Source organism: Aulonocara sp. 'chitande type north' Nkhata Bay, linkage group LG22, assembly GCF_057382095.1.
Source record: "Aulonocara sp. 'chitande type north' Nkhata Bay isolate Kocher_YH1m ecotype deep benthic linkage group LG22, A_spYH_male_GT1.1, whole genome shotgun sequence".
NCBI classification, from domain to species: Eukaryota; Metazoa; Chordata; class Actinopteri; order Cichliformes; family Cichlidae; genus Aulonocara; species Aulonocara sp. 'chitande type north' Nkhata Bay.
The window spans coordinates 6,274,507-6,285,958 of NC_141364.1; the positions used below are offsets into that span (position 1 = coordinate 6,274,507).

The 11,452-nt window shown below is 40.1% G+C and overlaps 2 protein-coding genes across 2 annotated transcripts; both read right to left on the bottom strand.

Moving 5' to 3' along the window:
- Nucleotides 1-1,212: 1,212 nt before the first annotated feature.
- On the bottom strand, nucleotides 1,213-4,711 carry LOC147303340 (uncharacterized). The gene has a single exon (XM_086280851.1). The coding sequence runs from the start codon at nucleotides 4,480-4,482 to the stop codon at nucleotides 2,782-2,784; it is 1,701 nt and encodes a 566-aa protein (XP_086136977.1). The 5' UTR covers nucleotides 4,483-4,711; the 3' UTR covers nucleotides 1,213-2,781.
- Nucleotides 4,712-4,916: 205 nt separating this feature from the next.
- Nucleotides 4,917-11,413, bottom strand: LOC147303341 (uncharacterized). Its single transcript, XM_086280852.1, has 2 exons — nucleotides 7,273-11,413; nucleotides 4,917-6,488 (listed from the first exon to the last, which is right to left on the bottom strand). Exon 1 carries the CDS (start codon nucleotides 11,176-11,178, stop codon nucleotides 9,484-9,486), a length of 1,695 nt encoding a protein of 564 aa, XP_086136978.1. The 5' UTR covers nucleotides 11,179-11,413; the 3' UTR covers nucleotides 4,917-6,488; nucleotides 7,273-9,483.
- Nucleotides 11,414-11,452: the final 39 nt, after the last annotated feature.

The following is an 11,452-nucleotide window of genomic DNA, read 5'->3' on the forward strand; positions in this document are numbered from 1 at the left end:
CCAAAAACGCCATTTACGTGTGGACTAAAGGTGCAAAAATATGGGTCTTCAAAAATACCCGGGTACATGTGGATGTGTGGACAAAGCCTAAGGCTACGTCCACACTAATTTTTCTCTCCGTTTTGGCCTCCCATCCACACTGAGATGGCGTTTTCACAGATGGAAAACACAGCGTTTTGAAAACACATACATTTCAAAAGGGTGCTTTCCGTGGCAGTGTGGACAGCGAAAATGGAGACTTTCTAAAACGATGACGCATGATGCAGTCATGTGATCAATTAAACTAAGGCTACGTTCACACTGCAGGCAAAGCGCATCAAATCCGATTTTTTTGACCCTATGCCACCCATATCCGATCATGGTATGACAGTGTGAACGGCACAAATCCGATATTTTCAAATCCGATCTGGGTCACTTTCGTATGTGGTACTGAATCCGATACATATCTGATGTTTTAGAAAGCGACTGCTGTTTGAACGGTCATGTCGCATTAAATCCGTCTTTTACGTCACTGACACAAGACAGACGCCAATTATCAGCGCCGGGGAAGCGCCCGAGAAGACATCGCGAACGCTTCCTGGCCATCCCGTGTAGATGTTAGTGAAACTGTTGGGAAGACAACGTGAACATTTTATTTGTACTATATAATCTGCAGATTCTGACAGAAATCTGCAACTATCCTTTGAAGCACCGCTACTCTCTAAAACAGCAATAAGGATCATTATTAGGTTATCTACATTATTATGTAAATAACAAAATAACTTAAAGCAAAATTTGGGAAACGTAAAGTCCGAAGTCTTTCTATTAAGGGCCATCAGTCAAACAATATTGTTTGCTTTGGGTCTAAACAGAGCGCGTTGTGTATGACATCTTCTTTTGCGCATGCGGGCCGCATCGAGCGTTCACACTAGAGCACGTTTGCTGTCGCATTTTATTTGTAGTGTGAACAAGCAGACAAAAAAATTGGATTTGATCAAAACATCGGAATTGAGCATTAAGACCTGCGGTGTGAACGTAGTCTAAGATAGCGGAGGGCATTATATAGCAGTTGTTTTGTTTGCTCTCAATTTTGACAGCCTATTAAAGATTAATATCAGTCTGTACATGCTCCAAATAGCTTTTCTTCAAATTCTTTAACTTTCACTCGCTTTTGAAACTTTGTACTTTTGTGTTACTTGCAGCAACAACTGTACCTCATTGTTATTCCATTTAAAAAACTTGGTGCTTTTCCTCAACATTTTGCTGCGACGTTTCAAAGAGCCGGAAAGTAAATAAGCGGCAGACAGAAATGAGGCAGGTCAAATCATCTTGGGTTTCACATATGAGCAGTACTGGAACGTAAGCGTTTTCGGCTGTTTCAATGTGGACGCACAACTCTGTGAAAACGACTGAAAACGCTACTGTGGACGCGGAGCGTTTTCACACACGAAAACGCCTTTCAAATCTATCCGGGCTACTATTAAAAACCAAAACAAACAAACAAACAAACAAATAAAAAAAAACATTAAAAGTCACAAAAACCTACAAGGGCACTTAACACCACACACAGTCAAACAAAATACACAAAAAAGTATTAAACAGAAAAAAAAAGTATACAATCCTAGTAATTTGCACCCCCACAGGTGAACTGCTGCCTGAGCCAAATGTAGTTGTTGTGATATTTGATCCCAGCGCACTCCAAAAAGGAATGTAGAATAGTTCTGTGGCGACTGAAACAAGTCAAACATCGCTGTAAACAACCATCAAAACGCACGGGCAGGGGATCACGAAAGCCCGACTACTTGGGCACAACAATTATAAACCGTCTCACAAAATAAAACTGTAGACAGGAAAAGATAGCAGTTCCTTAAAGGAACCTGCTGCAGGCGTTTCCCTCATCCTGACACATATCTTTATATGCTTCTTTATATTTTGCTGGGCAAATTTGGTTACCAGGAACAGTAATTTCTTGACAAATGTGCAATCATACAGGTGTGGTGAAAAGTTTAGATTCACTCCTTATGGGTATGAGTGTTATGGGAATTTGGGTTTTTAATGATTTAGCTGAACTGTTTTTTGTTTTTTTTTACCTGAATGGTATGATTGTACAGTATTGTATCTTTAATGACTTTAAAAAGCAAGAATTGGGTGCACACGTTTTTAATTTACTGAGGAGAACAAATGGCTATATGGCAGCTGTGTCACTGACAACTGACAATCTAAATGTTCTTGCTTAACAATGACTGTAAAAAAATCAACATTGATCAGAAACTTTTATTCCTCATTTATGCAAACAGATTGAAAATTGGAATTATTTCAAATATACAGTTATGTTGTTTAAAAATGTTCAGTATAAATGAGTTTTTAGCTTCAGCCTAAACTGAAAATGTATACACAATCTGAAGACAAATAAAACAAAGCTCAAAATCAAGATCTTTTTTAAATTTTTTGTTTTTTATTATTTCAATTCAATTCAATTTTATTTATATAGCGCCAAATCACAACAAAAGTCGCCTCAAGGCGCTTCAGAGAAAAACCCAACAATCATATGACCCCCTATGAGCAAGCACTTTGGCGACAGTGGGAAGGAAAAACTCCCTTTGAACAGGAAGAAACCTCCGGCAGAACCAGGCTCAGGGAGGGGCGGCCATCTGCTGCGACCGGTTGGTAATTTGTTGGTATTTGTTGGTAATAATTTCATGTGGTCTTTAGTGAACAGTTCCACAAGTTCTTGTTACTCTTCTGGGCTTTTAAATAAAGTGAGTAATCTTCTTTGTAACGCCACCATGTGTCAGGTAAACTTTAGCATACACATGAAAACATCCTAGAGAAGATATTTGGTCTCCTCAATGGTGCATTTCTTATGAAACTTTTGACAATCTCTTTGTCAACATTTCGGTGGCCAATTTTCATTAACTGCATGACAGTGTTTGGATATTTCCACTTTTCCTGGAGTTCATTGTATACTGCCACGCTGACCTCTTCAATGTCCTCCAAGGAGATTTTAAGCTTTTGGGACACAATTTTAGCCCAGACTTTTTGGGCAAGCCTCTGTTTAATGGCTTCATCAGCCCCTAGAGGCAATTTCCCTGCTTCATTTGTATTGCTCATTGCGTGCATAACCAGATCTCTGGCAAAGCGTTCCACAAGTTCTCTGTACTCGTCTCGGTTTTTAGATAAAGTGAGTATTCTTTTGGGTAATGCCAGCAGATGTCTGGTGAATGTTGGGACAGTAATATCATCCTCAAGCTCTTCCTTCAGACTTGAAATCAAATGTTTTTCCTTGCACTTATGCACTTTACAGAGATTGGTGAAAATGGCTTTCGCCATACTGGGCAGCCTCTTTGGACATAGATCCAAATGTTTTCCCTCAATTTCAGGCCAGATTTTCTCAAGCAGACGATAACAGTTGGGAATCCTTGTGGAGTCTTTGTGTTTAGAGGAGACTTTCTCTAAGGCCCGTGAAACTACCAACTGAGTAAGTGCATAAACAAACATTTTTTCTGCAGACACATCATCAGATGCCAGACTGATGACAGAAGAAGAATCAACTTCTGACTCATGTACAGCTGGAATCACAGGCTTTTCCACGGGACAAGCTTCTATTTTGTCCCAGTGTTTTGTATCAGCTGTGGGCTTTTTCTTCATACAGCTTTTCTTTGGTTCTGCTGTGGCTTGGGATTGTGTGTCCACATGCTGAAGACATTTGCCGGCCTCTGTCTTCAGTTCTGCAGCATCTGTTTTTTTATTATCACTGCAGTTGTCTACAGATATTTCTTTCAGGATGCTGTCTTTTCCTCCTTTTGCCTCCGTTTCCTTGCATTTATCAACGTCTGACTCATATGCAGCTGGCATTGCAGGCTTTTTCATGGGACAAGCTTCTATTTTGTCCCAGTCTTTTGTATCAGCTGTGGACTTTTTCTTCATACAGCTCTTTCTTGGTTCTGCTGTGGCTGTGGTTTGGGATTGTGTGTCCACATGCTGAAGACTTGCACTGGCCTCTGTCTCCAGTTCCGGAGTTTCTGTTTTTTTATTATCAACACAGTTGTCTACAGATATTTCTGTTACCATGTCTTCCTTTGCTCGTGTTACCCCTGTTTGCTCATGGGAATCAGCGCCCACTGACTCAAGACACTCCTCTGACTGTGTGGACACAGGAGCTCCCTTCTCCATGGTTGTCTCTGTTGCATCCACTAACATGGAGCAAAGTTTCAACATGTCCTGTAACAAAGTGGAAGGCAGCTTAGAGTTGCAGTACTCTGGGTTTGACTGCAGAGATCTCCACTGTGGTACAATTGTACCAAAAAAGTACTCGCTTAAGGACTCCCATGTTTCCACTGAGGAGTAACTGTGTGGAGTTGTCATGTTGAAGGTTGTATTTCTACTTCTTTGACTCTGAATTGGAGAAGTGGAAACAAATTGCTGGGGGGTTGATGTTGTGGCAGGTATGTCTGCTCTTTGTGAACTAAATGTGTTTAAATGTTGCTCGCTGTTCTGATGCATGAATGCGCTCTGAACTAAATCGCAGGTGTTTATGGAGTTCTGGAGTTCTATTTATAGGCTCGTGTCCTGTAGGCCACGCCCACTGCCCTTTGATAATCGCCAAGCCCCGCCCACACCGAATGACTGTTGCCTAGCAACCGCTAGACGATAGTAGCACGGATGGGCACAGCCACTGTGACGTCAACCAGTGTTCTTTGATCAAAGAGAAGTAAGTGTTGGCTTTCTTGCTGCTCAGCAATTGAAAACAAAGAACCTTGAAATGTGTTTTTAGCTAAACTTTGACACAGCTGCAGCACATTAATAATAATGAGAAGCTACTTAATAATAATAATATATATATATATATATATATATATATATATATATATATATATATATATATATATATATACATACATATATATATATACATATATATACATATAGTAGCTTCTCATTATTATTAATGCCCTGCAATAAATAGATAAATACAAAGAGGTTTTTTAAAAGTGTATAAGAGCCAAAGTGAATCTTTATGTTTTGTTTATTTATTGTGGTTGTACAGGTGTTTGGATTTTCCTGCACCTCAGGTGATCGCGTGTTATTTACGTGACACAGGCGTACTCATCAGGGAGGAGGTGTTTCTGATCGGGTGTTCACCCACTATTTTCACAACAGTGATGTGTATATATGTGTGTTGTGGGTGCACAAGTATGCATATATGTCTGTAAATTGTATATCTTTTGACGTATTACTGGGGTTAAATAAATAAAAATTACATGCATTATGTAATGTAATTGTAATGAATTTCTGAGGGAAGAAAAAGTGTTGACTATTAATTTGACTATTAATTACTAAATAGTGGAAAGGGGGTGGGATTAAATAAGCTTATGCTTCTTCCTAGTCCTTTTGAACATGTAAGTTACTTATAAATATTGTTGCTTTGTTTTCCTTTTGTTTGTTTGTCTCTTTTTTTCCCTGTTGTTTTTATTTAAACATGTTTAAAATAAAGATTCAATATAAATACAAATGCTCACAAACGATGTAAGTTAATACATGCGCTATTTGTTTTGATTGAAAGCAAATGTTTATTGTTTAAGTTTTAAATAAATACGTGAAACACAAGTGGGACTTAGTATGGCTTATTGGAGACGCGTCACAGTACAGAAACAAACTCAGCCGGCAGCGGCTTTATTTGTGGATAGAAGTCGCAACAATGGGTTAAGATATTTTCAAGATTTAAATTTAATTGCAGTCCGTGCGTCTGTGATGTCTGGGCGGGCGATGCTTGGACCGACGCGGGACAGCAGCTCCTCAAACTGGGCGAGGGACAGACGGTGGTACCGCTGAAAGTGGCCGTCAGTCAGACGCATCTCCTGGAGCAAGTGGTGAAACTCACCAAACTGCTCACACTCGTGGAGGACCTGATGGACCCAGGTACGGTCAGGACGTCCTTTACGCCGCTGCTCTGCTCTCCACAGTAAATAGAGAAGGGAGACTCTCTCTTCAAACGCTAGATCGACAGCTGCCATCTTGCAAACATACCGTCTGGCACTACTTCCTCCCACATTTCTGGTTCACGCACGTGAAAATTGCATATTTTAAAGTGCGACCAGTTCGCTTTGAATGCGCTTCAAGATGCGAATGTGCAAGCGACCAGCTAGGGGCGTGTGGCGCTTTTTGGTCGCTTCTATTGCGTCCGGTGTGAACACACCGTTAGTTTCTTTTAAATTGTGAACAATAGATTTCTGGTAAAGAATGAAAAGAAAACAAAATTGTAAAAGCCCTTTCATGCTAACTTAGAAGAAACTTGGAGCCTAAATAATATTTCGGGGCAGGGGGGATTGGTATGAAGGTTATATTTTTCACTTTCTGGAGAAAAATTACTGACACAATTTCGGACCATCTGCTCAAGCCCAACAATAACAAGCATTGCCCTGGTGATTGAGGATCAGATTGTCCTCAATGACGTCTGTAATTTCCCTAATGCAGTTGCACTTTTGCTTGGACTCATCTATGCACTTAACCTGGACTATCTTTTTTTTTTTTTTTTTTTTTTCTTGCCTGTCCCATTTGGTTCTTTAGCCATCAGAATTGTTGTCTGAAGACCAACAAGGATACCCAATGGATTTACTTTGCCAAATGGATCATCGTGGCATTGCCGTATTGGTCCATTTGGTCGATCTTTGTTTTTATTATTTATTATATTTTATTTTCAGATGTTACAGACGGGACAGATATGAGTGAGGGATAGGAAAGGGAGAAAGAAAGAGGAAGGAAAGGAAAAACAGAAGGGGAGAGGGACAGTGAGAAAGGGGGGAGAAAAAAAATAAAAATCTCCTGGATCACCTGTTGAGAGAAAAATAGAAAACAAGCAAAAAAAACAAAGCAACATACTAAACACAACACCATCGCATTAATCTAGCTAAGTGTAAACAGCAGTAAATACTAAATATTCAATGTTGTTGTGCAGCACGCAGGACAGATGTGCTTCGAAGTAGCGGCCAAGAAAGGTGTAATTTGGGTCTACGAGCAGTGAACACCCGTGTGCATACCTGTGTGGATCAGCGCACTTGTATTCCAAAGGTTTCTCCATGTAACGATCTGCTAGGGAGTGTGGGGGGGCCACAGCCCCGTCCTCCAGGGTGTGAAGCGGGTATGGAGGAGATCAAAACTCCAGACATCCAGAGGCCCCCAGAACACAAGAGACCATGGAAGACCAACAGAGGGGCAGCCGCGCCACTGTTCCAGTAATAGCTGAGGAGAGTCCCAGATGAGGGTTCACTCAGCAGCCGCGGAGCAGAAGCTAACCTGGACTATCTAAAGGACTTAAGGTACACTTTTGAAGTAATTCAAAAGGTGTTCGTGGGTCTTGGTACTCAGTGCTCTGCCTGGGGTTCATGCTTTAAAGAATAATTTGCTGAAACAGTGGGCAGAAAAGTGTTCATGATAACAAAATCTGTTCTCATGCTGTTTTTTTTTAAGTAACCCAGTGCTATGATTTGACCATGATTTGGTCAATAAAGTCATCTTAAAAGTCACTGCATACACTTCAGTAATTATTTAATTTATTTCTTTTTATATTCATACTAGAAAAAAAAAGCAATATCTGACTAATATTTCATATTATCAGTTCCATTGATATCGTACAGATAAAAATATTGGTAACAGCATTGTTTGTTTCTGTGGGTATGTTCTTGGTATCTTAGCAGTTCTTGTCATTACCGCTTGATTATAGTACACCTGAACTATCCAGTGCTGGCTCTGCACTTAGGATGTATCATGATTTAATAGTTAGTTAGTTTTTATTTTCATGTGCTATGAAACAAGTGTGTGTTTGACTTTACATGTTTGAACCTTAGGGGTGACACAGCACTTTGTATTGCTAGAAAAACTTTTTAATTGTGGACCCTTTGCTGTCAACTATTTTAATGTTTGATATTGGCAGACCTTAAAGAGATCATAGTTTTGTTTTATGTATGGTGTTGAAATCACGCAGTTCTTTGAATCTTTGGGCTGAAGGAAGGACAATACTCGGTGTATCAATGCTCAATCAACAATCATTTATTTCCATACAATTCAACAGTCAGAGCATTACAACGTCCGGACGGGAGAGATGCCTGCAGAGGTTCGACAGCATGTCTCAAAATGGTGACGGGTTGCTCAGCTTTTTATAGTCTCTAGTGGCCCCCAGCTAGTCGTAAAAGCCAAAACATCACATTTTTTCTCTGTTACAGCGCCTAAGTTATGACCTCGGCAGTTGTTTCTCTGCTTTCTGTAAGGTGGGGGTGTGGAATGTGGTCTATCTATCTCCCCTGTCTTTAGACACAGAGTCTCCTGCTTACAACCTTCTCTTCATGATTCAACAATTAAGCATGTCAAGAAAACAGTGTAACACATTCCCAGCAGATCAAGGATACAGAGTGATGCACATTTATCTAATGAACTAATATGTGAATATGTTCTGTTAACTCAAAAGTATAATGAGAACTAAACTACATACAGATCACACACTCTATTTTAAAGGGTATAATATGATCTACAGCAGTATTCTAATTCAACTACTTTGATTACATATATAAGGTAACATATAATAACAGAATAATATCACAATGGTAATGTTCAAAGTCTTTGGCCCCTCCACATATCTTTATATTTTGCTGGGCAAATTTGGTTACCAGGAACAGTAATTTCTTGACAAATGTGCAATCATACAGGTGTGGTGAAAAGTTTAGATTCACTCCTTATGGGTATGAGTGTTATGGGAATTTGGGTTTTTAATGATTTAGCTGAACTGTTTTTTTTTTACCTGAATGGTATGATTGTACAGTATTGTATCTTTAATGACTTTAAAAAGCAAGAATTGGGTGCACACGTTTTTAATTTACTGAGGAGAACAAATGGCTATATGGCAGCTGTGTCACTGACAACTGACAATCTAAATGTTCTTGCTTAACAATGACTGTAAAAAAAATCAACATTGATCAGAAACTTTTATTCCTCATTTATGCAAACAGATTGAAAATTGGACTTATTTCAAATATACAGTTATGTTGTTTAAAAATGTTCAGTATAAATGAGTTTTTAGCTTCAGCCTAAACTGAAAATGTATACACAATCTGAAGACAAATAAAACAAAGCTCAAAATCAAGATCTTTTTTAAATTTTTTGTTTTTTATTATTTCAATTCAATTCAATTTTATTTATATAGCGCCAAATCACAACAAAAGTCGCCTCAAGGCGCTTCAGAGAAAAACCCAACAATCATATGACCCCCTATGAGCAAGCACTTTGGCGACAGTGGGAAGGAAAAACTCCCTTTGAACAGGAAGAAACCTCCGGCAGAACCAGGCTCAGGGAGGGGCGGCCATCTGCTGCGACCGGTTGGTAATTTGTTGGTATTTGTTGGTAATAATTTCATGTGGTCTTTAGTGAACAGTTCCACAAGTTCTTGTTACTCTTCTGGGCTTTTAAATAAAGTGAGTAATCTTCTTTGTAACGCCACCATTTGTCAGGTAAACTTTAGCGTACACATGAAAACATCCTAGAGAAGATATTTGGTCTTCTCAATGGGGCCTTACTTTTGAAAATTCTGACAATCATTTTGTCAAGTCTTGGATTTCCATTATTCATTAACCCCAGGACATTGTCAGCACCTCTCCACTTTTCCCGGAGTTCATTGTATACTGTCACAGTGAGATCTTCCATGTTCTCCAAGGAGATTTCAAGATTTTGGGACACAATTTTAGCCCAGATCTTTTCGGTAAGCCTCTGTATAACTTCTTCAGCTGGACGCCATTTCTTCAACCCCTTTATGTTGCTCATTGCGTGCATAACCAGATCTCTGGCAAAGCGTTCCACAAGTTCTCTGTACTCGTCTCGGTTTTTAGATAAAGTGAGTATTCTTTTGGGTAATGCCAGCAGATGTCTGGTGAATGTTGGGACAGTAATATCATCCTCAAGCTCTTCCTTCAGACTTGAAATCAAATGTTTTTCCTTGCACTTATGCACTTTACAAAGATTGGTGAAAATGGCTTTCGCAATACTGGGCAGCCTCTTTGGACATAGATCCAAATGTTTTCCCTCAATTTCAGGCCAGATTTTCTCCATCAGACAATAACAGTTGGGAATCCTTGTGGAGTCTTTGTGTTTAGAGGAGACTTTCTCTAAGGCCCGTGAAACTACCAACTGAGTAAGTGCATAAACAAACATTTTTTCTGCAGACACATCATCAGATGCCAGACTGATGACAGAAGAAGAACCAACTTCTGACTCATGTACAGCTGGAATCACAGGCTTTTCCACGGGACAAGCTTCTATTTTGTCCCAGTGTTTTGTATCAGCTGTGGGCTTTTTCTTCATACAGCTTTTCTTTGGTTCTGCTGTGGCTTGGGATTGTGTGTCCACATGCTGAAGACATTTGCCGGCCTCTGTCTTCAGTTCTGCAGTATCTGTTTTTTTATTATCACCGCAGTTGTCTACAGATATTTCTTTCAGGATGCTGTCTTTTCCTCCTTTTGCCTCCGTTTCCTTGCATTTATCAACGTCTGACTCATATGCAGCTGGCATTGCAGGCTTTTTCATGGGACAAGCTTCTATTTTGTCCCAGTCTTTTGTATCAGCTGTGGACTTTTTCTTCATACAGCTCTTTCTTGGTTCTGCTGTGGCTGTGGTTTGGGATTGTGTGTCCACATGCTGAAGACTTGCACTGGCCTCTGTCTCCAGTTCCGGAGTTTCTGTTTTTTTATTATCAACACAGTTGTCTACAGATATTTCTGTTACCATGTCTTCCTTTGCTCGTGTTACCCCTGTTTTCTCATGGGAATCAGCGCCCACTGACTCAAGACACTCCTCTGACTGTGTGGACACAGGAGCTCCCTTCTCCATGGTTGTCTCTGTTGCATCCACTAACATGGAGCAAAGTTTCAACATGTCCTGTAACAAAGTGGAAGGCAGCTTAGAGTTGCAGTACTCTGGGTTTGACTGCAGAGATCTCCACTGTGGTACAATTGTACCAAAAAAGTACTCGCTTAAGGACTCCCATGTTTCCACTGAGGAGTAACTGTGTGGAGTTGTCATGTTGAAGGTTGTATTTCTACTTCTTTGACTCTGAATTGGAGAAGTGGAAACAAATTGCTGGGGGGTTGATGTTGTGGCAGGTATGTCTGCTCTTTGTGAACTAAATGTGTTTAAATGTTGCTCGCTGTTCTGATGCATGAATGCGCTCTGAACTAAATCGCAGGTGTTTATGGAGTTCTGGAGTTCTATTTATAGGCTCGTGTCCTGTAGGCCACGCCCACTGCCCTTTGATAATTGCCAAGCCCCGCCCACACCGAATGACTGTTGCCTAGCAACCGCTAGACGATAGTAGCACGGATGGGCACAGCCACTGTGACGTCAACCAGTGTTCTTTGATCAAAGAGAAGTAAGTGTTGGCTTTCTTGCCGCTCAGCAATTGAAAACAAAGAACCTTGAAATGTGTTTTTAGCTA